At 43.9% G+C, this 25653-nt stretch overlaps 1 protein-coding gene across 4 annotated transcripts in view; it reads right to left on the bottom strand.

Annotated features, from left to right (window-relative positions):
* CSMD2 (CUB and Sushi multiple domains 2) overlaps positions 1-25653 on the bottom strand; it is a 592849-nt gene that overhangs the window by 14054 nt on the left and 553142 nt on the right. For all 4 annotated transcript variants that reach the window (XM_070594988.1, XM_070594992.1, XM_070595001.1 and 1 more), the window contains 8 exons: positions 21922-22104; positions 18184-18360; positions 16764-16943; positions 16160-16333; positions 13407-13580; positions 13004-13077; positions 9989-10100; positions 9237-9416 (listed from right to left, as the gene is read on the bottom strand). In XM_070594988.1, coding sequence (XP_070451089.1) covers positions 9237-9416; positions 9989-10100; positions 13004-13077; positions 13407-13580; positions 16160-16333; positions 16764-16943; positions 18184-18360; positions 21922-22104 — 1254 coding nt within the window. The remainder of the gene's footprint in view (positions 1-9236; positions 9417-9988; positions 10101-13003; positions 13078-13406; positions 13581-16159; positions 16334-16763; positions 16944-18183; positions 18361-21921; positions 22105-25653) is intronic.

Genomic DNA, 25653 nt, shown 5'->3' with positions numbered 1-25653 from the left:
ATGATGTTAAGACTGAGAAGCCCTCAGAGGGAAAGGCAAAGGCCAAAGCTTTGGGCCTGAGCCAGACAGATGAGGTTCAGGTCCCAGTAGTTGATTTGATGACTGTGTGACCTCGACTAGTCACGTCAGCATTCAGAGTCTTCGTCTCCTCATCTGAAACATGGGAAAATACTGAAACATGCCTCACAGGTCTATGCCGCATAAATGAGGTTATGAACATGAAGGTCACAGTCAATAAATACCAATGTCTTTTCTTCTTTTGCAGAGAAACGACAAAAATATATGCCTTGTCACCAAGCAAGGGCAGATTTTCCCTACTGTCTCCTTTGGGAGGCCACAGAGTTTCAGCACACCCTCCCAACTCTGAAGATCAGCTTATGTTTAGGTCCACAGAAGGCTGTGGGGAAATTTTCCACAGTGACTCAATGAAGGTACGCTTCCGAGCAAAATGCCTCCTTTACTGTCCTAGGTTTTATAAGATGGAGGGAACAAGGAGGGAGAAAGCATTTTATGTGCAGGCACTATGCTAGGCACTGCATTCATGTAATTTCATTTACTCCTGCTCTCAAAACTGTGAGGTAGAGATTACTGTCTCCATTTTATAGAAGACAGCTTGTTAAGAGGCTAAGAGGTGAAGGGGCTTGCCCAAGATCATACAGTAAGGGGCTGAGATGAGACTCAACTGCATCTAAAGCATTTTGTATATTTAAATACTGGTACATAATAGCAGCAAAAATAATAAAATATTTCAGAATACATATAAGCAAGGAAGTACAAGACTTGTATATTGAAAACTACAAACCATTGTTGAAAGAAATTAAAGACCTAAATAAATGGAAGACATCCCATGTTCATGATTGGAAGGCTTAATTATTGTTCAGTTGGCAATAGTTCCCAAATTGGTCTACAGATTCAACACAACCCCTATCAAAATTCCAGCGGTTTGTTTTGCAGAAATGGACAATCCAATCCTAAAATTCATGTAGAAATAAAAGAAGCTCAGAATAGCCAAAACAATCTTGAAAGAGAAGAACAGAAAGGAGGACTTGCACTTCCCAACTTCAAAATGAACTACAAAGCTGTAGTAATCAGGGGTGCATGGTGATGGCAGAGGAGCAGTTATGTAGATTAAAGGATAAAATTGAGGATCCAGACACAAGCTCACACATTTCTGGTCAAATGATCTTTGACAAGGTGCAAAGACAATTCAATGAGGAAAGAGTAATCTTTTCAACAAGTGGTGCTGGGACAACTGGATATCCACATGCAAAAGCATGAATTTGGACCCCAAACTAACACCATAAAAAACCCTCAAAATGAATCAAAGACCTAAATGTAACAGCTAAAACTATAAAACTCTTAGAACAAAACATAGACATAAATCTTTGCAACCTTAGATTAGGCAATGGTTTCTCAGGTATGACAGTAAAAGCACAAACAAGCAAAGAAAATATAGATAAATTGGAGTTCATCAAAATAAAAAAACATCGTGCTTAAAAGAACACCAACAAGAAAGTTAAGAGATCCAACTCATCAAATTGTATACATTAAATATGTGCACTTTTGTATATCAATTGTATCTCAGTAAGGCTGTAAAAAACCACAGCTGAAAAAAAAAAGAGAAAATTTAACACAGGACTGAAGTAGAGCTTAAAATGTGACAGTCTAACTTCATTTTAGATGATGAATGAAATAAAGGAGAAAGTATTGTAAATTAAAAAAAAAGTGAAAGACAACCCACAAAATGGGAGAAAATATTTTCAAATCATGTACCTGATAAGGGCCTTCTATTCTAGATACATAAAGGACTCTTGAAGAGACTCTGGACCAAGATGGCAACGTTGGAGGCCCCTGAATTGCCCTCCTCCCATAGATGCACTGACTATACAGCTACACATGGGTAAATTCCCTCTGAAGGAAATCCAGAAATTAGCTGAGTGACTCCCACACATTGGGTGACTGAAAAATATCCGTATCAAAATGAGTAGGAAAAGCTGAGACACACTCTTGCCATAAATCCCACCCCTGGCACAGTGTCAAACAATCAGGCAGGCACCCCCAACTCCCAGCTTCTCCCTGAAGAGTGAAAGGTTTGTATCACACATCTAGCACCCTGACTTTTAAGGCTGCCACCTGAGGGATGGGCATCCAAATCAAGGCCAATGGGGCTTGCACTCATGAGTCCTCTAGGACTATAGAAAAGAAAGAAGCAGTTTTTAAAGGGGTGCAGTAATAACCCCTATGGCTATACACTCAGGCTCAGCACAGAGGGAGCAGGCAAAAATGCCTATCTTCCAATTTCTCCAATTGACTGTATACTTTTCCAATTGCTGCCTGAGGGGTCCAGCTTCTAATCAGCCTGCATCTAGGTCCTGACTGTCATCTTCCCCTTTTGGACACTGATGGGCCTTAGCAGACCCTCAGCTACTGGGATCCACTAAGAACAAAGACAGTGGGTGGACAATCATAAAGGTTTGAGAGGCAACCAGGAGCTTGAGCTGGGCTGATTGATGAGTTCATCTCCTACACAAGACCAGTCTGTCAAGATTGGGAGAGGTGTATGTTTTATCTAATGAGCAGAAAGAAAAACAGAGAAATGAAGAAAAATGAAGAAACAAGGGAGAATGTTCCAAATCCAAGTACAAGATAGATCTCCAGAAACTGATCTTAATGTAAAGGAGATAAGTGAGTTCTACCCAACAGAGAGTTCAAGATAATGGTCATAAAGATGCTCACTGAAGTCAGGAGAGCAAACCACAAAGTGAGAATTTCAACAAAGAGATGGAAAATATAAAAAAAGTACCAAATAGAAATCACAGAGCTGAAGAATATAATAATTGAACTGGAAAATTCAATAGAGGGGTTCAACAGCAGGGGTTCAAGCATAAGAAAGGATCTCACATAAAAACATAAGAAAGCATAAAACTCACCGGTAAAGATAAACCCGTGGTTAAATTCAGAATAGTCTAATATTGTAATGTGGTGGGTAAACCACTTATAACTCCAGTATAAAGATTAAAAGACAAAAGTATTAACACAACTGTAGCCAGAATAATTTGTTAATGGATACATAATATAAAAAGATGTAAATTGTGACATCAAAAAAAAATGTGGGGAGGAGTTTAAAAATGTAGAGCTTTTGGGGCTAGCCCCGTGGCCGAGTGGTTAAGTTCGCGCGCTCCACTGCAGGCGGCCCAGTGTTTCGTTGGTTCGAATCCTGGGCGTGGACATGGCACTGCTCATCAAACCACGCTGAGGCAGCGTCCCACATACCACAACTAGAAGGACCCACAATGAAGAATATACAACTATGTACCAGAGGGGCTTTGGAGAGAAAAAGGAAAAAATAAAATCTTAAAAAAAAAAATGTAGAGCTTTTGTATGCATTCAAAGGTAAGTTGCTATCAGCTTAAAAAAGACTGTTATAACTATAAGATATTTTATGTAAGCCTCATGTCAAACACAAAGCAAAAACCTATAGTAGATACACAAAAGATAAAGAGAAAGAAATCAAAATGTACCATTACAGAAAATCATCGAATTCAAAAGGAAGAGACCAAGAGAAGAAGAAAGGAACAAAAGAACTATAAAGCAACCAGAAAAAATTAACAAAATGGCAATGGTCAGTCCATACCTATCAATGATTACTTTAAATGTAAATGGACTAAATTCTCCAATCAAAAGACAGAGAGTGGCTGAATGGATAAAAAACCCAGACCCAACAATATACTGCCTACAAGAGACTCACTTCAGTTTTAAGGACATAGACTGAAAGTGAAGTGATGGAAAAAGATATTCCATGCAAAGGGAAAACAAAAGAAGGCAGGGATGGCTGTAGTTATATCAGACAAAATAGACTTTAAGGGAAAAACTGTAATAAGAGACAAAGGTCATTGCATAATGATAAAGGGATCAATTCATAAAGAGGATATAGTAATTGTCAATATATATGCACCCAATACCAGAACACCTAGATATATAGAGCAAATATGAACAAATTTGAAGGGAGAAATAGACAGTAATACAATGATAGCAGGGGACTTCAATACCTCACTTTCAACAAGTGATAGATCATCCAGACAGAAAACAGTAAAGAAACAATGGACTTAAACTACATATTGGAACAGTTGGACCTAACAGACATATAACACCATCCAACAGCAGCAGAATACACATTCTTCACAAGCACACCTGGAACATTCTCCAGGGTAGACTATATGTCAGGGTACAAGACAAGTCTTATAAATTTAAGAAGACTGAAATAATATCAAGCATCTTTTCTGACCACAATGGTATGAAACCAGAAATCCATTACAAGAAGAAAACTGGAAAATTTACCAAACGTGGAGGTAAACAACATTCTCCTGAGCAACCAAGCGTCAAAGAAGAAATCAAAAAATACCTTGAGAAAAATCAAAATGGAAACACAAAATACCAAAACTTATGGGATGCAGCAAAAGCAGTTCTAAGGGAAGTTTATTGTGAGAAACGCCTGTACTAAGAAACAAGAAAAATCTCAAACTGCATTAACTGCATTAGCAAAATGAAGGATAAAAATCATAGGATCATCTCAATAGATGCAGAAAAAGCATTTGACAAAATTCAACATCCTTTCATGATAAAAACTCTGAACAAAGTGGGTATAGAAGGAATGTACCTCAACATAACAAAGGCCGTGTATGACATACCCAAAGCTAATATCATATTAAATAGTGAAAAGCTTACTCTAAGCTTAGGAACAGGACAAGAAAGATGCCCACTCTCACCACTTTTATTCAACATAGTATTGGCAGTCCTAGCCAGAGTGATTAAGCAAGAGAAAGAAATAAAAGGCATCCAAATCAGAAAGGAAGAAGCAAAATTGTCTCTGTTTTCAGATGACATAACATTATATATGGAAGACCCTAACAACTCCATGAAAAACTGTTAGAACTAATAAATTCTGTAAAGTTGCAAGATACAAAATCAATATACAAAAATTGGTCACATTTCTATGCACTAACAATGAACTATCAGAAAGAGAAATTAAGAAAATAATCCCATTTACAATAGCATCAAAAGAATAAAATACTTAAGAAAATATAACCAAAGAGGTGGAAGATATGTACACTGAAACTATAAAACATTGATGAAAGAAACTGAAGAAGGCACAAATAAATGGAAAGATACTCCATGTTCATGGATTGGAAGAATTGATATTGTTAAAATGTCCATACTGCCCAAAGCAATCTATAGATTCAATGCAATCCCTATCAAAATTCCAATGGCATTTTTCATACAATTAAAATAAACAAATCCTAAAATTTGTATGGAACCCCAAAAGACTGTGAATAGCCAAAGCAATCTTGAGAAAGAACAAAGCTGGAGGCATCACACTTCCTGATTTCAAACTATATTACAAAGCCACAGTAATCAAAACAGTATGGTATTGGCATAAAAACAAATAGACCAATGGAACAGAATAGGGAACCCAGAAATAAACTCATGCATATGGTGATCAATTAATTTTTGACCAAGGGGCCAAGAATATACAGTCAGGGAAAAACTGGAAATTCACAGGCAAAAGAATGAAACCAGATTCCTATCTTACACTACACAGAAAAATCAAATCAAAATGTATTACCCTTGAAGGTAAGACCTGAAACCATAAAACTCCTGGAAGAAAACATGGGGAATAAGCTTCTTGACATTGTTCTGGGAAATGATGTTTTGGACTTGACACCAAAAGCAAAGGCAACAAAAGCAAAAATAAACAAGAGGGACCACATCAAATTAAAAAGCTTCTGTACAGCAAAGGAAACCATCAACAAAATTAAAAGGCAACCTGTGGTATGGGAGAAAATCTTTGAAAACCACATATCCGATAAGGGGTTAATAACCAAAATATATAAAGAACTCAATGGCAAAAAAACAAATAACCCAATTAAAAAATGGGCAAAGAACTTGAGTAGGTATTTTTTGAAAGAAGACATACAAATGGCTAACAGGTACTCAATATCACTAATCGTCAGGAAAATGTAAATCAAAACAACAATGACACATCATTTCATACCTATTAGGATGGTTATCATCAAAAAAACAAAAGATAACAAATGCTAGTGAGGATGTGGAGAAAAGGGGGCCCTTGTACACTGCTGGAGGGAATGTAAATTGGTATAGCCACTATGGAAAACAGTATGGAGGTTCCTCAAGAAATTAAAAATAGAACTATCATATGATCCAGCAATCCCACTTCTGGGTATCTATGCAAAGGAAATGAAATCACTGTCCCAAAGAGATACCTGCACTCCCATGTTTGTTGCAGCGTTATTCACAATAGCCAAGGTATGGAAACAACCTAAGTGTCTGCTGATGGATGAATGGATAAAGAAAATGTGGTGTATATATACACAATGGAATATTGCTGAGCCTTAAAAAAGAAGGAAATCGTGCAGTTTGCGACAAAATGGATGAACATGGAGGACATTATGCTAAGTGAAATAAGCCAGACAGAGAAAGACAAATATTGCATGGTACCACTTGTATGTGGAATCTAAAAAGAAAAAAGTCAAATTCATAGAACCAAAGAGTAGAATGGTCATTGCCAGGGGCTGGAGGAGGGGGAAACAGGGAGAGGCTGGTGAAAGGATAAAAACTTTCAGTTATAAGATATATATGTATAGTAAATAATATTGCATATACTGCATTGTATAATTGAAATTTGCTAAGAGCGTAGAACTTGTGTGTTCTCACCAAAAAAAGAAAAGGTAAATACAGTCATGCGCCACATAACGACATTTCGATCAATGATGGACCCCATATACAATGGTGGTTCCATAAGATTAGTACTACACAGCCTAGGTGTGTAGTAGGCTACACCATCCAGGTTGGTGAAGTACACTCTACGATGTTTGCACAAGGACAAAATCATAACATTGCATTTCTTGGAACGTATCCCCATCGTTAAGAGAAGCACGACTATGTGAAGTGATGGATGTGTTAACTTGACGGTAAGAATTCTTTCATAACGTATACATATATCAAATTTTCATGTTGTATACTTTAAATATATTACGATTTTATTTGTCAATTATATCTCAATAAAGCTGGGAAAAATAGAAATCAAAAGGATAAAAAAAATTCTTACAACTGAACGATAAAAATACGAATAGCCCAATTAAAAAATAGGCAAAGGCTTTGAAGAGACATTTCTCTAAAGAAGATATACAAATGGCCAATAAACACACAAAAAGATGCTCAACATCATAAGCCATCTGAGAAGCGTAAATCAAAACCACAATGAGATACTACTTTACACCCACTTAGGACGGCTATGCTCAAAAGATGGTCAATAACAAGTATTGGCAAGGATGTGGAGAAGTTGGAACCCTGGTGCGTGGCTGGTGGGAATGTAAGGTGGTGCTGGCACTTTGCAAAACAGTTTGACAGTTCCTTGAAATGTTCAACAGAGTTAGCATTCTACCCCTAGATGTATACCCAAGAGAATTGAAAACATATATCCGTGCAAAAATATGCACATTTATCTTCATAACAGCATTATTCATAATAGCCAAAAAGTGGAAACAACCCAAATGTTCATTAATGGATAAACGGATAAACAAAATGTGGTATATCCATCAATGGAATGTTATTCAGGTATAAAAAAGAATGAAATTCTGATGCTTGCTAAAACATGGATAAACCTTGAAAACATTATGCTAAGTGAAATAATCCAGACACAAAAGGACAAATATTATATGATTCCACTAAGATGAGGTACCTAGAACAGGCAAATTCATAGATACAGAAAGTATTGTAATCTACACAGAAATTGAAATACAATGATGTACTCCTGAAATTTATATAGTTATAAGCCAATGTTACCGCAATAAAAAAAATTTAACAAAAACCCAAAGTATAACAGAGGTTATTAGGGGCAGAGGGAAACGGAAATGGGAAGTCATTGTTTAATAAGTACAGAATTTCTGTTTGGGACGATGAAAAAGTTCTGGAAGTGGATATGGTGACAGTTGCGTCATGGACTTGATGCCATTGAATTGTACACTTAAAATGGTTAAAATGGTGAATTTTATATTATATATAGTTTACTACAATAAAAACTTAAGTAAATGTACTCTAAAAAAGAAGCCTTATATCACCACCAAAGGTGGAAAAGAAATATTACTTTTCATAAATAAAAGAAATTTACAACCGTTCACACAATGAAATACGACAACGCTATAATTCCAGCTCTGACAAAGGCTCTGAACCTGAGGCCGGCTCTCTCGGAGGGCAGGACAGCACAGTACCTAAGAGCATGGATTCAGGACTTAGAGCTTCAGGGTTCGAATCTCAGCTCGTTCCCTTTATGAGCTGGTAACCTTGGGCATGTTACTTAAACTCTCTGTGCCTTGGTTTCCTCCTCAAATATTAGCTGGGGAGATGAACAGACCTGCCTCATAGGGTGACTGTGAGGATCAATGAATTAGCGCACAAAGTACTTAGAACGACGCCTGGCATGTGTGAGAGCAGCACCTGTAAGGGAGAGTTTAACACCATTCCAGCACCAAAATGATACTTTATCCTTGCTGGACTCTTCACTTAAGATGGGACTCAGATCGCCTTCTCCAGGAAGCCTTCCCTGACTTCTCCTCTCCCCCTCTTAGGCTGAATTAGTGCCCTTCCTCCTTGTTCTCTCAGCATTCAGCACATCTCTATGTTCCTGAAGGTTCTGTTATCTCTGACAATGTGTGTGTCTTCTGCAGCTGAATGTGAGCTCCCTTAGGGCAGGGTTTGTGTACCTTCCATCTCCCAATCCCCCAGACCCAGCACAGGCGTGCCAGTGATATTACTCAATAAACAGAGAAGGAACGCATTGAGAAGGCGAGGGAGGTCTGGCACATCTTGGTAACCCCGAGGGACCCGCGGGTGGGTGCTGTTTTATCAGGGTTATAATACGTGTAATGCATTATTCCAGTTTGGTGGAACAGAGAGCTTTCTCTGTCTGATGATTAAGCACAATCCTGGGACAGTGTCTAAGCTCAGGCAGAAGGTAGCAAAATAAAAGTCGAGATGGCCTCCCTATGTGCCTCTTCCGGCTGCTCTGGTTCCATCTCCTGGAGACTCGACACCTCAGAAGATCAGGAGCAGGATCCCGCTCCTGGAAACCGTATTTCTTGCTTCTCTCTTGCCCTCCTCGGCTCCAGACGTCGCCTGTGGCCTCCCACCCTGGCGAGCTCACCTCGTGGCACACTCACCCAGGCAGACGGGGGGCTTGCCTGTCCAGCTGCCGTCAGCTTTGCAGGTGCGGTGCTCGGAGCCGCCCTTGAGGGAGAAGCCCTCCTGGCAGGAATAGATGAGCGTGTAGCCCATGGAGGGCAGGTCCAGGGCCCCGACGTCGGCGTGGGTTGGCGTCTCTGGCTGCTTGCAGTGGTGGGCTGGATGAGAGAAAAGACATCTTGGACCGGGGGAGATTAGGGTCTTCAGGAAGGCTTCCAACTATTTCCCCTTTCCTAGATGGGACAGCCCCTTCCTTTCCCTCATGGGCCCCTTTCATGTCCGGCGTTCCCTCCCCAGTCCCCCTCATACCCCGATCTTGACGTCTATGTGAACGGCCAAGATGGAGATCGTGTAGATATTGGCTTATTCAACCCTGGGGGAACTCAAGCCCCAACTCAAGCATTTTTCATGAGGGAAGAGGAGTAATTATGGTCAAAAACCTGAATCCTTCTATTCCGAGAACTGGCCTTGTAGCTGTTAGTTTTTGGTGCCACTGGAAAATTGTTTCTTTTTTCTTTGCTAAGGCATAAGAATTGCCTTCAAATATCAGAAAATGTCTTCTGTGAGGCCCCAAGGGATAAGGACTACCAAGAGACCAATACTGGTCCCAGTGAGAAATTGTGAGCTCCCCGTCACTCAGTGCATTCAAGCACGCCCTGGATGCTCAGCTGGGAGAGGCAATGCGTTGCCAAGAGGAGTTGTCTTGGGATGTGGGTAAGTCTGCACTCACGGACACAGTCGGGCGGAGTTCCGCTCCAGGTCAGGTTGGGGAGGCAGGTCCTGGTGGTGGAGCCCTGAAGCAGGTAACCTTTTTGACAACGGAAGAGCACTGTGCTTCCAACCTGTGGTGAGGATGGAAGGTCTCAAGGTCACTTTCCACGAAGCGCTGCTTCATACCCGTCACTTGACTACTTTCCCATGACCCAACTTCCACCCGCACCTTTGCCTCCATCAGCAACACCCTTCTTCTCCTTCACTGCCTGGCTTAATTGTATTTATTCTTCGAGACAGCTTATATTATGCCTCTTCCACGAAGCCCCACACAGCCCCGTGAGCCAGATCAATGCTCTTATTGGACATATCACACTCTGCTGGGGTGGACAGAATGCCTGACTCCGAATCAGCAGACCCTGATCTGAGTTCGGGTTTCTGCATTTACTCACTGAATGAAGGTTGCAGGACCTCTCTACACCTTAGTCTTCCTATATACAGAGTGGGGACGATCAGCCCCGCCACAACTACCCTGGAATCTTGCGACACCTGAATGCGATGGTGGATTGGAAAGCATTTAATAAAATGGGAAGAAATGTACGAAATAAAATTATTACTGTGTATATCTCTTTCTTCTATGAAACTGTAAACTCCTTTAGGATGGGGGACTTGTCTTCCTTACAGACATGTCCCCTATCGAACCTGGCGCTGGGTTTTGTAAATACCTGTTGAGCAGAGCTGCCTCCCTCCCTCTCTCCCTGTGCTCACTTGTTTTCCTCACTCTCACCCTTGACTAGCCCCTCACTGTCTGACTCGACACCCCTGCAGCCCCCAGCTCCATCTCTCCTTCTCCAGTCAATCCATGGGGCATAAGGCTGCCAGATCAGCCTCCTAAATTGCAACTCAGGTTACACTATTTCCCAGCTCAAAACACTCATGGGTCTCTATTCAGACTCAAACACAAAGTGAAACTCTTCATTTCCACTCCCTTGCTCCAAGCCCAAGGTGTTTGTCTTGCATTTCATCCTCTCATTCAGCAAATGGCACCTTTGTGCAAATGCCACTCAGCCGTGCAAATCAAAAACCTTAAGTCATGTTTGATTCCTCCCTTTCCTTTAACCCTCAGTCCAATCCATCAACAAGTCCTCTTGGTTCTACCTACAGAATACGTCCTGACCCGTTCACTTCTCTCCGTGTCTGCTGTCACTACCCTTGCCCAGATCCACCCTCACCTTTCTCCTGAGCCACTGCAATGGTGTCCCACTTGTCTAAGTGTCTCCATTGTTAACCCTCTATTATTCATCCCTTCCTCAGCGTCCTGAGCGATAGTTCAAAGGGTGGATGAGATTGAGTCACCTTCAAATGGTGTCCCATGACATTCAGAATAAAACCCAAAATGCCTATCATGGCCTCAAGGTCCTAACTGACCTGGCTGATGTCTTTCTCTTTTCAAAAGCTATGATGTGATATTTGATGCATATAAAAGAACATATGGAATATAGAGAGACATGAATCATCATCATAAAGTGCACACCTTAACTTGAGCCCATTACTAAAGAGCTAGAACATTATCAACGCCGTCGTAACTATGTGTGCTCCTTCCCCACCCCATCCCTTGGCTCCCCCTCAGTGATAACCCCTGTCTTGGATTTTGTGTTAATTTCCTCGCTTTGTTAAAAAATAATTCTATCACATATGCATACATATGTCTCTAAACAATATAAGTTTTTCTTGGTTTTAATCTTTATAGAAATACTATCACACCACCTTTGTCATTCAATATTATGTTTCTAAGATTCATCCGCGTTGTGTAGAGCTGTGTTTCATTCATTTTGAGGCTGTATACTAAACCACTGCGTGACTGTACCATTTCTCACGTCTCGGTAACGTGTGCAAGTGTCTCTGGGGTTGGTTCCTAGGCTTAGAACCTTTGGGTCAGAGGACGTGAGAATATTTAACTTTACAAGACAGCGCCAAGCTGTTTTCAAACCTAGCCTCCCTCTTTGGCTTTATCTCCTTCTCCTCTCTCATTACGCTGGACTCGCTGGCTGACCTGCTCTCTAGTCCTTCAACCTACCAAGCATGTCCCTGCCTGAGTGTCCCTTTTCACGGGCCCCTCCCTTTGCCAGGAATGCTCACCCAGCTCTGCCCAGGGCTGGCCCTTCTCATCATGGAGGCCACAGGTCAAGTTTAGGAGGACTCTTCCCTCACTATACTTTCTAAAACAGCAACCCACTCAGTCACATCATTTTACGTTACGCCATGTGTGGTGCTCATCGCTCTCAGAAGTCATCTTATTTGCTCATTGTCACCAGCCAGGGAGCTCCCTTAGAGTGGGCACTTGGCCTGTCTTGTCCCCAGTGTACTCCTAGCACCTAGAATAGTTCACGGCAGTAAATATTTGTTGAATACAGACCGAGTGAGTAAGTTGCATTCCTGGGCTAGACCAGCCGGCCTTTTCCCCTGGGCACACCCTGGGCTCCAGTTAATCGTCCTGCCTTGAACACACCCATCCTTCCCTGCTTCCTGTTCTCTGTTCAGAGTGTCCCATCTCAGGCTGTGCAAATGCCCTCCTTCTCCCGAAGCTCACTCTGAGATGAGTCCATGGAGCCTGTATGCTATTGGGATGGGCCCACTGGGCAGGGGCTGCCTCCCATGTGGCACTTGCTCACTCCCGCCACCTTGTCTGAGCCCTGTGTCTGTGGGTAGGGCATGGGTACCTTGAGGACAGAAAGTCCGTCTGTCTCACTCATTTCTGCATTTCTACAAACACCCTGTGCCAACTGCATGTGGTTGCTGGGAAGCGTTTGTGGAGCTCCATGTGGATCTGTTCTTCCACATCAGCTTCTCAGATGGATGGAAATGCCTTCCTTTTTTTGAAGAGTGCTCCCATGCAGCATGGTTCAAAGAGGCACAGTGATTCCTTTCTCCAGCTTCCAAGGACAAGACCTTGGAAGGCCCCCACGTCCTCTGAGGCTGATGGTGACAGGAAGGACAGGAGGCAGAAAGACCCGACCTTGGTAGACCTCATTACCTGGTAGCCCTGGGAATTGTTCTGTATCCCAAACTGCGGCATGCCGGGGTCTGCACACATGGTCAGCGTTGGGTCTGGATTGCAAAACAAAAGAGACCACATGGTCACTGAAGCTTTCATTACCTCCACTCACTCTGAGAAAGAGACATAGGAAGGAAGACGGAGCCATGTTCTGCCTCCCCTGACTTCTCATATCTCCACCTGCGTCCTACGCCCGGCTGACTATATGCTTCCCGGTAGCACATTAACTCTGGCTCTTCACATCCTGCTCTAAGAAGCTCGGAGGAGGATTTGTTCCCTTTTGCAGATGAGACCACTGAGGACAGAGAAGGAGAGTCATCATCTCAGGCCCCAAAGAGGGATACCCACCAGCTGGGATGCTCTGCCCCAGGTCACCTCTTACCTATGCAGCTGGGCTGGGTGCCACTCCATGTCCCATCCGACTGGCAAAACCTCCGTGGAGATCCCACTAGCACCAGAGGGGGCTGGCAGGAGAAGGAGACAGACGACCTGTAGGAGAAGCCTCGGTCCTCTCTCCTCCCGCGGGGTGGGACACCGGGATCTCCACAGAACACAGCTGGGAAGATGAAGGGAGCAAGGCAGGTCCAAGTTGCTTCCTAGAGCTTAGTCTGCCCACCCCCAACCCCCCCAAACCCCCCCAACCCAGCCTTTGTTCTCTATTCTACTTTCTTCCTGCTTCCACTTCAACTGTGGAAACTGAGGCAGCCCTGGATAAATGACTACAACTGCCTCGGGGCTGCCGTGTGTGTTTCCTCTCCTTTCACATTCAAAATGCTCATTAATAATCATCCAAGTAATGGAGTAACATTACAGGAAGTTTAGAACATCGAAAAAACATAAACTACAATCCCACTACCCAAAGCTTTGTTTTCCATTTTCACACTCGTTCCCTTCTAGTCTTTGTTTGGTTTTCTGTGAACTTGTGCATGGCTGTGAACCCAATGTCCAAGTGTTGTTAACCTCGCTTTGTTCATTTACTATCCTGTAAACATTTCCCGTGGTTATGACATCATTACAAATTACTGGCTACATAATTTTTCAATGAGAGGTTACACCATAATCACAGTTTATCATAATCCTTATATTAGGCATTTTCTACTATTATAAAGTTAAATAGGGCTTTTCTTTCACTTGTATTATTTTCTTAGGGGAGTTCTCTAGTAGACTTATTATTTTTAAAGGCTTGAGTGTGTTCACTCAGGCTCAAAGATCTTGATGTGTCCCGCCAAATGTCTTTCCAAGGGGTGTGCATTTACACTGCGGTGGACAGTGTACGGAGCGGGCTCATTTCATTCAGGTCATGAGAGTGTCATTAAAAATTGACTACCCAAGGCAAAGTTCCCCAAGACATTACTTCAAGCATGAAGAACATTCTTTACGGTATGATGTGAGTGTGTGTGTGTGTACGTGTGTGTGTACATAGACTCACGAGTTTGTAATCACATGCAAAATTAAATGGAAGCCTTTGCCCTGGAAGCTAGGGAGTCTGGACTTGACCAATCAGAAGCCAGTCAAAGGCTGAGTTGATCAGAAGTCACCATATCCAGGAAGAGGTGGCTCCAAGAATAAGAAATAGAAATGGATGACGAAGAAAAAGCAGCTCAGTCTTGCTAATAAGCAATGGGATGCCAATTCAAATAATGAGATACCTTTGTAAACTCCTCGGGTTAGTAAATATTAAAAAATATTGGCAAAATCCATTGTTAGTGAGGGTGTGAGTCAAGAAATGTTCTCATTAACTGCTGGTGGGAGAGTAAACTGGGACACTTTTTCCAGAAGGCAATTTGGCAACACGTGTCAGGAGGTATAGTGTGCATGCCCATTGGCCCAGCATTCTCACTCTTAGGACTTGATCACGAGTGTAAAGAAATGCTATTTTCAGGGCTATTTGTGGCAGAACTACTTCTAACATCATTAAATTGGAGAAACCTAAATTCATCACCAATAGGGGAAGATGAAACAAGTTGTGGTATCTACAACAAGGAAACTCTTGAAAGCCAGGAAAGAGAATGATGTGCAGATTAGTATGTACTGACAGAGAAAAGAGGTGATGGCCTATCAACGAATACAAGTTATGAACTCACATGTACAGCACGTTCAATACTGCTCATAGGAAATTGTGCACATATGGCTGTATACGCAAAATTGCAGAGTGACCAAGGTGGAAGCACCGCCAAAAGCTTAACTGTGGTGGCCTCTGGGAGGTGAGAGTTCAGATCATCATTACGTTCTTTGTATTTGCAAATACGGTACATACTTTTTTTTTTTTTATGATGACCATAACTCATTGTTAAAAAGCAATTCAGCTATGTCTCAAGAAGAAAAGTGAGGTTTCTGAGTCCAGACTCCACCCCAAGACACGCTACATTCCTAATACTCCCCTGGAGGTATGCAACAGTCTGAGGGGTTAGCCATGCACCAAAGGCTGCCTTTCCTGTGTCCCCTTTTCAGCTCCTGGCCCTTGTCTCAGCTGAAATTTCCCAAATTAAAGCAAATTTTCAGAGGTACGCAAACAGTGGCATGAGTATGCTGATACTTTTCAGCAGCATTAGACAAATGCCAAGGAGAAAGAAAAAACAGGTCCCACTGTTTGTCCAAAGTATGGGCACCGAGAAAACCTTCCAGAACCCATTCACGGGATATGACAAGAATAAGCAATCTGGAACGTGCTTCTCTGGGGCCTCGGTGAGAAATAAGTCCTGGAATGGACATGGGGCTCTTCGGGACACAACTGGGCCTGGTGCATAAGAAATAAACCCTCTCACCAGAAAATCACAGATGCCCCAGGAGTCTTTTCTGTGCAGGCTATTTTCCATGAAGATGGGCATGTTTCCTGCACTGGGTCTCCCAGATCTTCGGGCACTCTCCCATCCAGTTAATGACCTTTCAGGTTAAGAAACACCTCCCTTATCCCTGACTTAATTTCCTACCACTGTGACTCCACACAGTGTCCACAGCCAGGGCTCAGTTAAGATAGTCTCATGTTTTCCTTTAAATTTCCTTCCTTCTTTAATAGTGTCTTTGACAAGGCTTCTCCGTGATTTTGGGGAGGGGACTACCTGTTCCGGGCATTTGAGCAGCAGACCCCTGAGAAGGGAAGAGGAAGAAGCCAGAAGATAGGATGCACCAACTTACGGAAACACTGAGGCAGCTCTCCGGTCCAGGATCCGTTTCCCTCACAGGTGAGCACCGCAGGCAGGGACAGCTGGTACCCTTCCAGGCAAGCATACGTCACGCTTGAGCCCCACATGAAGTCAGACCCCACCACTTTCCCATTGGGGATGAGCTGAGGTGGCTTGCACATGATAGCTGGGGGGAGACCAAAGCAGGCTGAGTTCTGGTGCTGTCCTGGGGAAACCAGGCCCCAGTGACCAGCACCAATGTCACTGGCTCCTTTGCACCTGCTGGGAGTCTGGCTAAGCAGGAAGAATCAGAAGTGGCCCCTGTTGCTTTGGGAGCCCTGGTCTTTTCGCACCTTACAATGTCCCCTTTCAAGTGTGACAACCCACTCCTCTCTTTGCACAGCCCTCTCCTTGCTGTTCAAGGCCCAGGCCTTACCCTGGTACCTTCTGACTCCCTCCTTGCAGATGTTCAAGGACCAGTCCTCACATCCCATAACCCTTGATAAGATGTTAGGTCTCTGCCTTGTTACCTCCCTCCCTTCTAGATGTTCAAGGTCCTTGTCTCACTTTTGTATCTTCTTTGGCCCTCCGTCCATATCTGCAGCCCTCAGACGCACCTTTGCAGATTGGCTTGGTACCATTCCACGTCCGGTCCTTGGTGCAGCTCAGCACAGACACCCTATGTGACTCCATCATGTAGCCAGGGACGCACTGGTACGTCACGGTTTTGTTGTACCTGAAGTCATTGCCCAGTCGGAGGCCGTTGGCTGGAATCCCAGGGTCACCACAGTTTATGACTAGGCAAAGGGAGATACAGCATCGTTCACCCCCAGTCTGACCCCCTTCCTCCCCAGCATTCCAATACCATCCCCATCACTCCCCGCACACGTCCAGGAAGGAAAACGCTCAGACAGAGATGTCCTGTCTCCTCACAGGCTCCTAGCTGGGCACTGCTCACTCTAAAGTCTGTTCCGCCAAGTGTCCCTGCAAGGGCCCTCCCACTCCCCCACTGTCCTTGCTCACACCATCCTCATGCAGCCTGCAACTTGGGCTATGCAGACCATCCTTCTTATTCAAAGCCCACCACTCTATGAGGAAGTAGCCAGAGGGCTCAGTCCTTAAGTGAGGATGGGGCCCAGGGAGAGGGAGGTTTCCACGTAAGGGCCTAAGATGGTTAAAGGGCCACATAAGACAATTCGTCTGCTGATGGGCGTATCTTACCACCTGCTGCTCTGACTAGGAGGCCTCTGTAGGCCCAGTGGCCTAGAAGCAGAGTCTTATGACATATGCAATGGTCATACCTATGTTACGGTATCAAATGAGGGTGGTGTTCGGTGAGTTCTGGCCTCAGAACCAAAGTGAACTGACATGGGGTTTTAGATGGAGACTGAAAGCACAGATTAGGACTTTTGAAAGAGAGAATGTCGTCAGAGTCCCTCATCTTATCATTTCCCTCCATTTAGGCCCCATAGTGACTTGCTTTCCAAGGAAAAGAGTCTGGGGGCTGTCCTTGAGAGGAGTGAGAGAGGGGAGTGGTGAGGCCACATCATGCTCAGGGGCCTGCCAGGGCGGGGAGGGGTCCAAGAGAGAGAAGGAACTAACAAAAATGGCAGATGGTGGCAGCTTTAAAGTGGAAAGAAAGTCAGGCTGAGCACTGGGGGTTTTCCCTCAAAGAGATAAGAAAGCCCAAAGAACTGGCTAGAGTCTGAGAAATAGCAAATATACATTCTTGACCTCTCTGAGCCTCAGTCGTCTCATGTAAAATGGGTCTAATAGCAGCTACTTCACAGGGTTGTGGTGAGAATCAACTGACATAATGCATATTAAATAAAGCATTTGCCTCTGTGGCTGGTACACAGTACATGCTCAATAAATGGAGGCTATCTGTATGATTCTCACTCAGGGGCAAGTCCCACTATTCTAGCCAGCCTTCCCAATCTTCCATCTTCTCAGTCTCCCAGCCCTCTGATTTGGCATGGAGGAGCCCGATCACCTTGGCCACCATTTGCCGTGGAGCCAAGAGGGCTGGGCTCTCACCTATACACTCTGGGTCACTGCCTGTCCAGGTGCCGTTGACCGAGCAGTGTCGGCTGAGCAGGCCTGTGGCGTAGTAGCCTTCCCGGCACTCGTAGACGATGGAGCTGGAGAAAACCAGGCCGTCACTGAACATGACTCGTGCATTGCTCGGAGTCCCGGGGTTCCCACAAGAGATCACTAGGAAGCCAAAAGAGCACATTATTCAGTTGAGCAAGGGCGGGCGTCACCTGGGGGACTGAGAACTGCCCAGAGTGGACCACGTGCTACAAAAGGACCCTGTGGCTTGAAATGCCTCCCATGGCACTTCTATGTCTGATCCTCTCACCCTCAGAAGGGAAGGAGAGACCTGTATAATTTTTCTAATTTCTAAAAAATTAAGACTATACGTTTTATTATCACACCTAAAATTTTAAACAGTTCCTTACCATTACCAAATATCCAATCACTGCTTAATTTCCTTCAGTTGTCTCAATTTCTTTTTTTACAGTTGATTTGTTTGAAGCAGCATCCAAATAAGGTCCACATATGACTTTCGGTTGGCATGTCGCTAAGACTCTTCCAATTGAGTTACTGTTTTCCCTTCTATAGTTTATCTGCTACAGAAACCAGGGCATTGAGCCGGTAGAATTTCCCACTTCTAGGATTTTGCTAACTGCACCAATGAGGTATTGTTCAACATGTTCCTCTGTCCCCTGTGGTTCTGACAGGCAAGTCCTACTTTTCGGCAAAAGTACTTCACAGGTGGTGTCTTTCCTAGCACACTGCATCAGGAGGCACAGAATGTCTGGTTGTTTCCTCATGCATGGTGTTGAGGCTGATCAGTGGGTTCAGGCTCAGGCATTATGAACTTCCCATTAGTTTTCCATTTAATGATTTTAGTAGCAATTGTTGATTGTTGACTATATTCATTACTTCATCAGGGAATAGAAAATGGTGATACTATAATTCTATAATTCTTTCTGCATTAGCCAGAGTTCGTTAATACAGAATTTGCCCATCATCAAATATTTGCTTATCAGAATAACGAGTTGGTTTCCTAGCAAATTCTAAGAGTGAGCAACAAGCATCTGAATTCACGGATTTAAATTTATTTACCATGTTGCCATCTACTGCTACTGTTATTCTATTGACGCTCAAATGATCCCGTCTTTGGCTGGTGGGAGCCTCTTCGGGTTGGCTCCTGAGTTCCTTTGACGTGACCCCACTTGTCTCTGGTCGATCCCTTGCTGGGGTGGCAGCATGTGCCTTGTTCATCTTGTATGTTTTCTGCTCCAGTCCCTGAATTAGCCGTTTCTCCAAAGAGCTCTGGTTCTTTTTACTGGAGAGTGAATTTAGAGACCACAATCTGGGCATTAAGGGTACCCATTGCTACTGAGTTGGTCATTATTCTAGACTTCTAGACTGGCCAGAGCTGGGAAAATAACTTTTTAAATAGAAAATACACTATGAGCTTATACTGACATTACCAATCCAAGTTTAAGATAATTTTCCCTAACTTCTTTATTTTTATATCTCTTTTATGCTGAAAATTTTGGTTCTTAATAATAATAAATAATTTTAGTATGTTTCATCTACCTATCTCTATATATAGTGTTTCATATGTAACAGTTTCAGAATAGTAATGCCTCTATTACTACTAACAATATGATTGCTGAAAACGGTCTAAGATTCCACCGCAGCTCTCTTGCCTTGGGGTGTAGAGGCCACAGTTAAATTTCCTCTTTTCAAGTCAGTTGAAATAATTCTCTGAGTTATTAAATCACCAACTTGATACAGAGTTAGGTCCATGGGTTTCCATTTTGGTTTTGCTATTTAGAGATTGCTTGTTTCTAATCTTTGATTTAATTTGATTTTGTAACTATGTACAACATTTACATGGTCCCAAAGGCAAATCCACAAAATGGTTCCCATATAATCAGCACAACAGACGGGCCCTAGCATCCATCCATTCAACAAGTATTTGTGCTGCCTAGGTGCCAGGAATGCAACGATGACCAGGTCACATGCCCTGCCCTTGAGGAGCTCAGTCTAACTTAAGAGCCTACCTATAAAGAGATAAATTAAAATATGATGTAATAAGTATTATACTTGAAGGAAAAAAAGCACGAAGATGGAAGCAGCTTATTGGAGCTGGAGGTAAGCTTTTGAGTAGGGCCTTGAAGGATAAGTGGGAGCTTGTCAAGGGAAGTCACAAAGAGCTGTGTACACGTACACACACACACACACACTCATTCAACAAACACTCATTTCCAGATCCAAACTCTTAGCCACCCACTTTCCCCTGAACACTCCTTACATGGTGACTGACTCCATCTTGGGATCTGGGTGGCATGAAAGGGGACCTGGGTCACAGAGGATGTTTGAGAATATGTTAAATTCTCCCCTTGCCAAAACACTCTCCCACTACTACAAACCTTTCTTGCTGAAGCTACAAAATTCTGTAGAAACCGGTTTTGCAAATAGCACCCCTAGAAAGGCAGTAAGGGGAGGGGCCGACTCCATTTGTATCCTTTCCTGGGCAGGTGTCCCCTGATCATGGGCCAGAACACCTCCCCTTGCTCTGTAGGACTGCTGCACAATCTTAATTTCAAACAGCCCACTCTCTAACTCCGGCCTCTTATCTCTTCAGCTCCCTCCCTCTGGCATTCCTTCTCTCATCTGAATTCCTTTGCTCCTCTTGAGAGCTCTAACCCATTGATCCTACCACTTTTCACTGCCTCCTACTCCACTCATAAACCTGCTCCCTCCTTATCCAGCTTAGACGCCAGGATCCATCATAATCACTGCTCTGCATATCCCCTCATCTCCCTTGCCGCTTTCTGCCATCGTCTTAGTCGCCTGATAAAACGCCAAACTCCACCTCTAATGCTTCACCCACTCCGCGTCTGCAGCAATGTAGCAAAATGTGGTTCAACAAAAACCCAGGCCAGTGCTGACTACTCTCACTTAAATTAATGGCTGCATACCTAGTGAGCCCTCGGGGCTGCCTGGCAATTATATATTTCCCCATTCCACCCCCACGCCTCCCTTGTTAGATGATGATTTCGTATCATCTCTTTCCTCGCCCGGCATCTCACTCCATCTTACTCCCAGCTGTTAAGCTGCTTCTTAACTAGGAGAGTGCTGTGCAGGCTGCATTTCAGAGACAGAGACAGAGAGATTCGGGGAGCAGCTACAAATTCGGACTCTGGGGAGAGAGGTATTAAAAAAGAGTTTTTCATAAATTTTGGAGTGTGTGGAGAAATATAATTTCCCCCACAGGGATGACCTCAGGAAACATCATTAAGGGCTTATATTACTTTTAAAGGGTTTAAAAAATTGGATTTGTATTTCTTCTAACACTTTGGATGTTTGTTTCACACAGTCTCTTCCCGTAACCTGTAAGCTCCAAGGGGACAAGGTGTGCCTGTCTCCGTCACCATGGTGTCCCCAGCACGTACTACAGTATTTGGCACATTGTTGTTGAAACTAGGTAGGAAATAAATGAATAAGTGGGCTAAGCTTAGTCTTTTTGGGTTTCTTCCCTTCTTAGGTGAGGGTGGGGAATAGGTTTGCCTTTAGATTACTAATGAGGATAAACGTGACCTATCTGTTGGTGACCACTACCCACCAGGCCAAGGGTTAAACGGGGCCATGGATTTTATCTGTGAGTGTGAGGGCAGCTGTTTGGGAGTAGCAAAGCAGGGGAGGAGCCTGGGGGTAGGCAAAGGGGAAAAGCAGAATGGTCACATACATTACCTCCACACTCAGGCTGCGTGCCGCTCCACGAGCCATTGGCTTGACAGGTTCGCTCCGACGACCCCCGGAGCGCGTGGCCAGCTTCACAGCTGAAGCGCATGAGACTTCCCGGAGCAAAGCTATCGCCCAAACGGATGCCGTGGGCTGGGATCCCAGGGTCACCACAAATTCCCATGCTGGTTCCTAGGGACCAGAACCAAACAAACTCCATGTTTTTAGCATGGAAGAAAGGGAGTGGAGGACTGGGAGGGAGAAAGAGACTGGGCCGTTGCTAAGGGGAGGCAGTGGGCCCCATGAATGAGGGGGGTGAAGGCTGACTGTGAGTCTAGCCCGAGTTACCTGCACAGACTCTTGCCTTAGTACTTACTCAGTGGTCAAAGAACACAAAGGTCTGAGGTTGCAGGTGAGTCTTGGGGACCACAGAGCAGGGGAAGAAAGGAGGCAGAGGGAAGGCTCTGTGGTGGAAATTGTGCCTTCGTTCTTCGGCCTGTGCCAGTATGGAATGTCAGTGGTCCAAGCAGGCCACATCTCATCCTTCTCCCTTCTACCTCTTCTCCACCAATATCTGCCGATTCTGTACCCTTCCATTCCAAGTTCCACTGTCTTAGCTCAGTTTGCCAACATTCTCTGGCCTGAACTATTGTAAGAGCCTCCTGACTAATGTCCCTTCGTCCGAAACTCTCCCTCTGATCCATCTTCCACTTCATCCACAGATCCCAACAGTGAACAACCACCAACCACCCGATCATGTTTGTCTCCTGCTGAAACAGCTCCACTGGCTTCCCACTGTTTATAGGATACAATCCAGACTCCTTAGCATAGCTTCATCTTCTCAACAGCCCAGATTGAATCCTGATCCTGGGCCTTTAATTGAGGATTCCTTATTCACAAATTATGCAATACAGGTGAGCTCTAGATGAAATGTTTTAGATTTTCTCATTTCATTCTTTCTTTGCCTCCCTGCCTCCTGCCACATTTCTGCATTTATCTGGGTTCTGATATTGTACAAACTGACCCAAGAGGTGGGGGAGGGTAGAGAAAGGAGACAAAGCCACAAGATCTAGTGCCTGTGGGAACCAGCACATCTCATAATACAGAGATGTATGAGAGACATCAATGGATCAGACTAGGCCACGGTTAGCATGAGGAAGGAAGAGGAAACTTAAGAGATAAATGGCAACTGCATGACAAGATAAAGTTTCCAACTGATATGGAATGTATCTCCTCATGAACCCACATGTGTGGGCATCAAATGGTAACATCTGAGTAACCGTATTTAGTTTGTTGGAGTAAAGAAATGTTTAAGTCATGCATACCCAACCATTTACCATTTATGTCTCTTCCTCTCAATCTTGGAATTAAACCCTTTTCTAGTCTAGTCTCAGACTATGAGAAAACTATATAACCCCATGTTGCCCATTCTGCTCCCGGCCAAAGAAGGGAGATTCATTCAACTTTCAACTCAAACTTTTGAAAAAAGAGGGCCCATCACATTTGGCCAGGTTTTCTTATCTTTTGAAGTTTTCTAGGATGTAACTCATGCAACAGGCAGTACTGGGTCCCCCTGAAGCCAGCCCTAATTGTGAGTACTCTACTCCCACACTTGTTGGCTGCCCTCAGCTGGAGCCAGCACTATTGTACAATAGGCTTGAGAGTGGAGCTCTCCAGTCCCCTGCGCTTATCTGACAGAATGGTCTCCACTGCCGTGGGGCCAGATGGCAAAGCTTGGCTCTTTTACTGAAGAAATACACGAGCAAGATGATGATACTGCAGAGGTGGGCAATGAACTTCCCAAAATAGGTCTTAACTGCCAGATATCTCTGCATGTCCTTGATGGCCCAGGGACTTCTGACTCAAGGACTCAGGAAATTTTGTTATGCATCATCTAGGTGAACTGAACATACAGAATGAGGTTCACAAATTTGACCCTGGAACTCCTGAATGCTCATTTCTCAGGACTGGGAGGAGATGCTGTGGCAAAAGATGACATCTGTAAGTTTCAGGAAGGGAGGAAATATATTCTACTCACTAGCGCACACGTAGCATTACTTCCTAATCTCCCATTCTTCTCACCTTTCACTTTCTTATCTAAGGCATTTAGGATTCATTCATTCCTCAGCCTTAGCATTTACTGAATCCCTCTGGGCCTGTCCTCACAGGTCTTCAGGAAAGCTCTGCCCATGATTCTGGTCTCCTAAGTGGCCGTCATCCTTGATTCCTCAGAATATTCAGCATCAGGGCTCAAAGAATACACCCCCTAATGAGTGGAGTCTATGTCCTCTGAAGGTTCTTTCCTTGCTTCTTACTGTTTTATGCCACCAAGTGTCAGCTTGTTTCTAAGCCTCCCCTATTGAACTTTGATGTGACCAAAGGAGAGTCCCTTCTCCCACAAGGAGGACAGTAGTCAGGAAGTCACGAAATTATGAAATCTCAGGGTTGAAAGGGTTTGGAGATTTTCTAGATTAGTTCTCTACTCCAGACAAGAATCGGTTCTGTAATATTTCTAGTTGGTCATTTTCCAGCCCCTGCTAACACGACTCCAAAGAAGGGAAATTACAGTTTGGGAGAAAAGACCTTGGATGCTGTGCTGTGGGCTAGGAGAATGACTGTGTGGTTGGGTGACATTTGCTAACAAGTAGGGGATGCTTGGGGCTTTCTTTCTGGTTTCTTTGTCCTCTGCTCTGCACTTCTCTTTCCCATGGAGAACAAAGATTCCCAAAATAGATCAATAGACTTTAAGGACACCATTAGCCCAATGTCCTACAGAAGTGTCTAGAAGGAGCTTTATGCAAAGGGATCATTCACAGAAGAGACTGGGGCAAATGCATGCTTGGATGGCCATTTGGATGGGAATGACTCGTCCTCCTGGAATTTGCTCCGTGGATAACTCGGGAGCCCTCAATACACATGACGCTTGTCCTCCTGATGCCATCCTCCCCAAGTGACTTCCACCAGAAGCCAAAACAGAATGAAGTTAGAGGCTGGTCAACAGGCCTTCCTCTAGTCCAGGTTAAAGAAGGCCCCATGGCTCATACCTAGTTGTGCCCAGTTCATGAACTGGATGATTAACAAGATTAATAGCGGTGAGGGGCCATGGTCCTGGGTGTTAGTATAGAGTGATGTGTCTGGGATTGTCCTGGGCAGTCAACAGCCCTTTGAAACAGTGGCCAGTACTTAGGGAAATTCTTCTTTCTAGGGAGATCTAACTAATATTTGGTTCAACATTCTGGCAGTGTCCTAAATTTGGGGGGATAGGATCATTTGGAAACCTTGAACTGTAAGAACAGCTGCACGTGTGGTGGGTGAGGCCCCACACCACGAAGAAGTCTTCTATATCAGGAGGAGGTTGAGATCCTCTCCCCTGGAGCGGATCTGGCATGGGAAGCGATAGGGGTTAGTTTCAACGCCAAGGTGGGCTCCCTAACATCAAGCTACTTGAGCAGCTGCGCTCCTTGGGGAGACAGACCTTATGGGATCCCTTCTGGGGCCAGGCAGGCTGACCTCAAAGAAGACAAAGCTGTGCGGTGCTAATTTTTGGCTTGGTGGCTTCTATCATGGGTGGGACAATTCAATTTCAAATATTTTGTTCTGTCATGACATTACAGATGAGTTTCTGGTTTGGATAATATGCACATGGGCGCTTTGGCAGGTTCTTATATTCACGATTTTGATAACATCTGTCAGTGTCTTCACAGAGATCAACAGTAAAAGATTTATTAATAGGAAAGGTCT

The sequence above is a fragment of the Equus przewalskii genome, chromosome 2 (assembly GCF_037783145.1).
Source record: "Equus przewalskii isolate Varuska chromosome 2, EquPr2, whole genome shotgun sequence".
Taxonomy (NCBI): domain Eukaryota; kingdom Metazoa; phylum Chordata; class Mammalia; order Perissodactyla; family Equidae; genus Equus; species Equus przewalskii.
The sequence above is the reverse complement of the archived record's forward strand: the minus strand, read 5'-3'. Positions and strand labels throughout refer to the sequence as shown.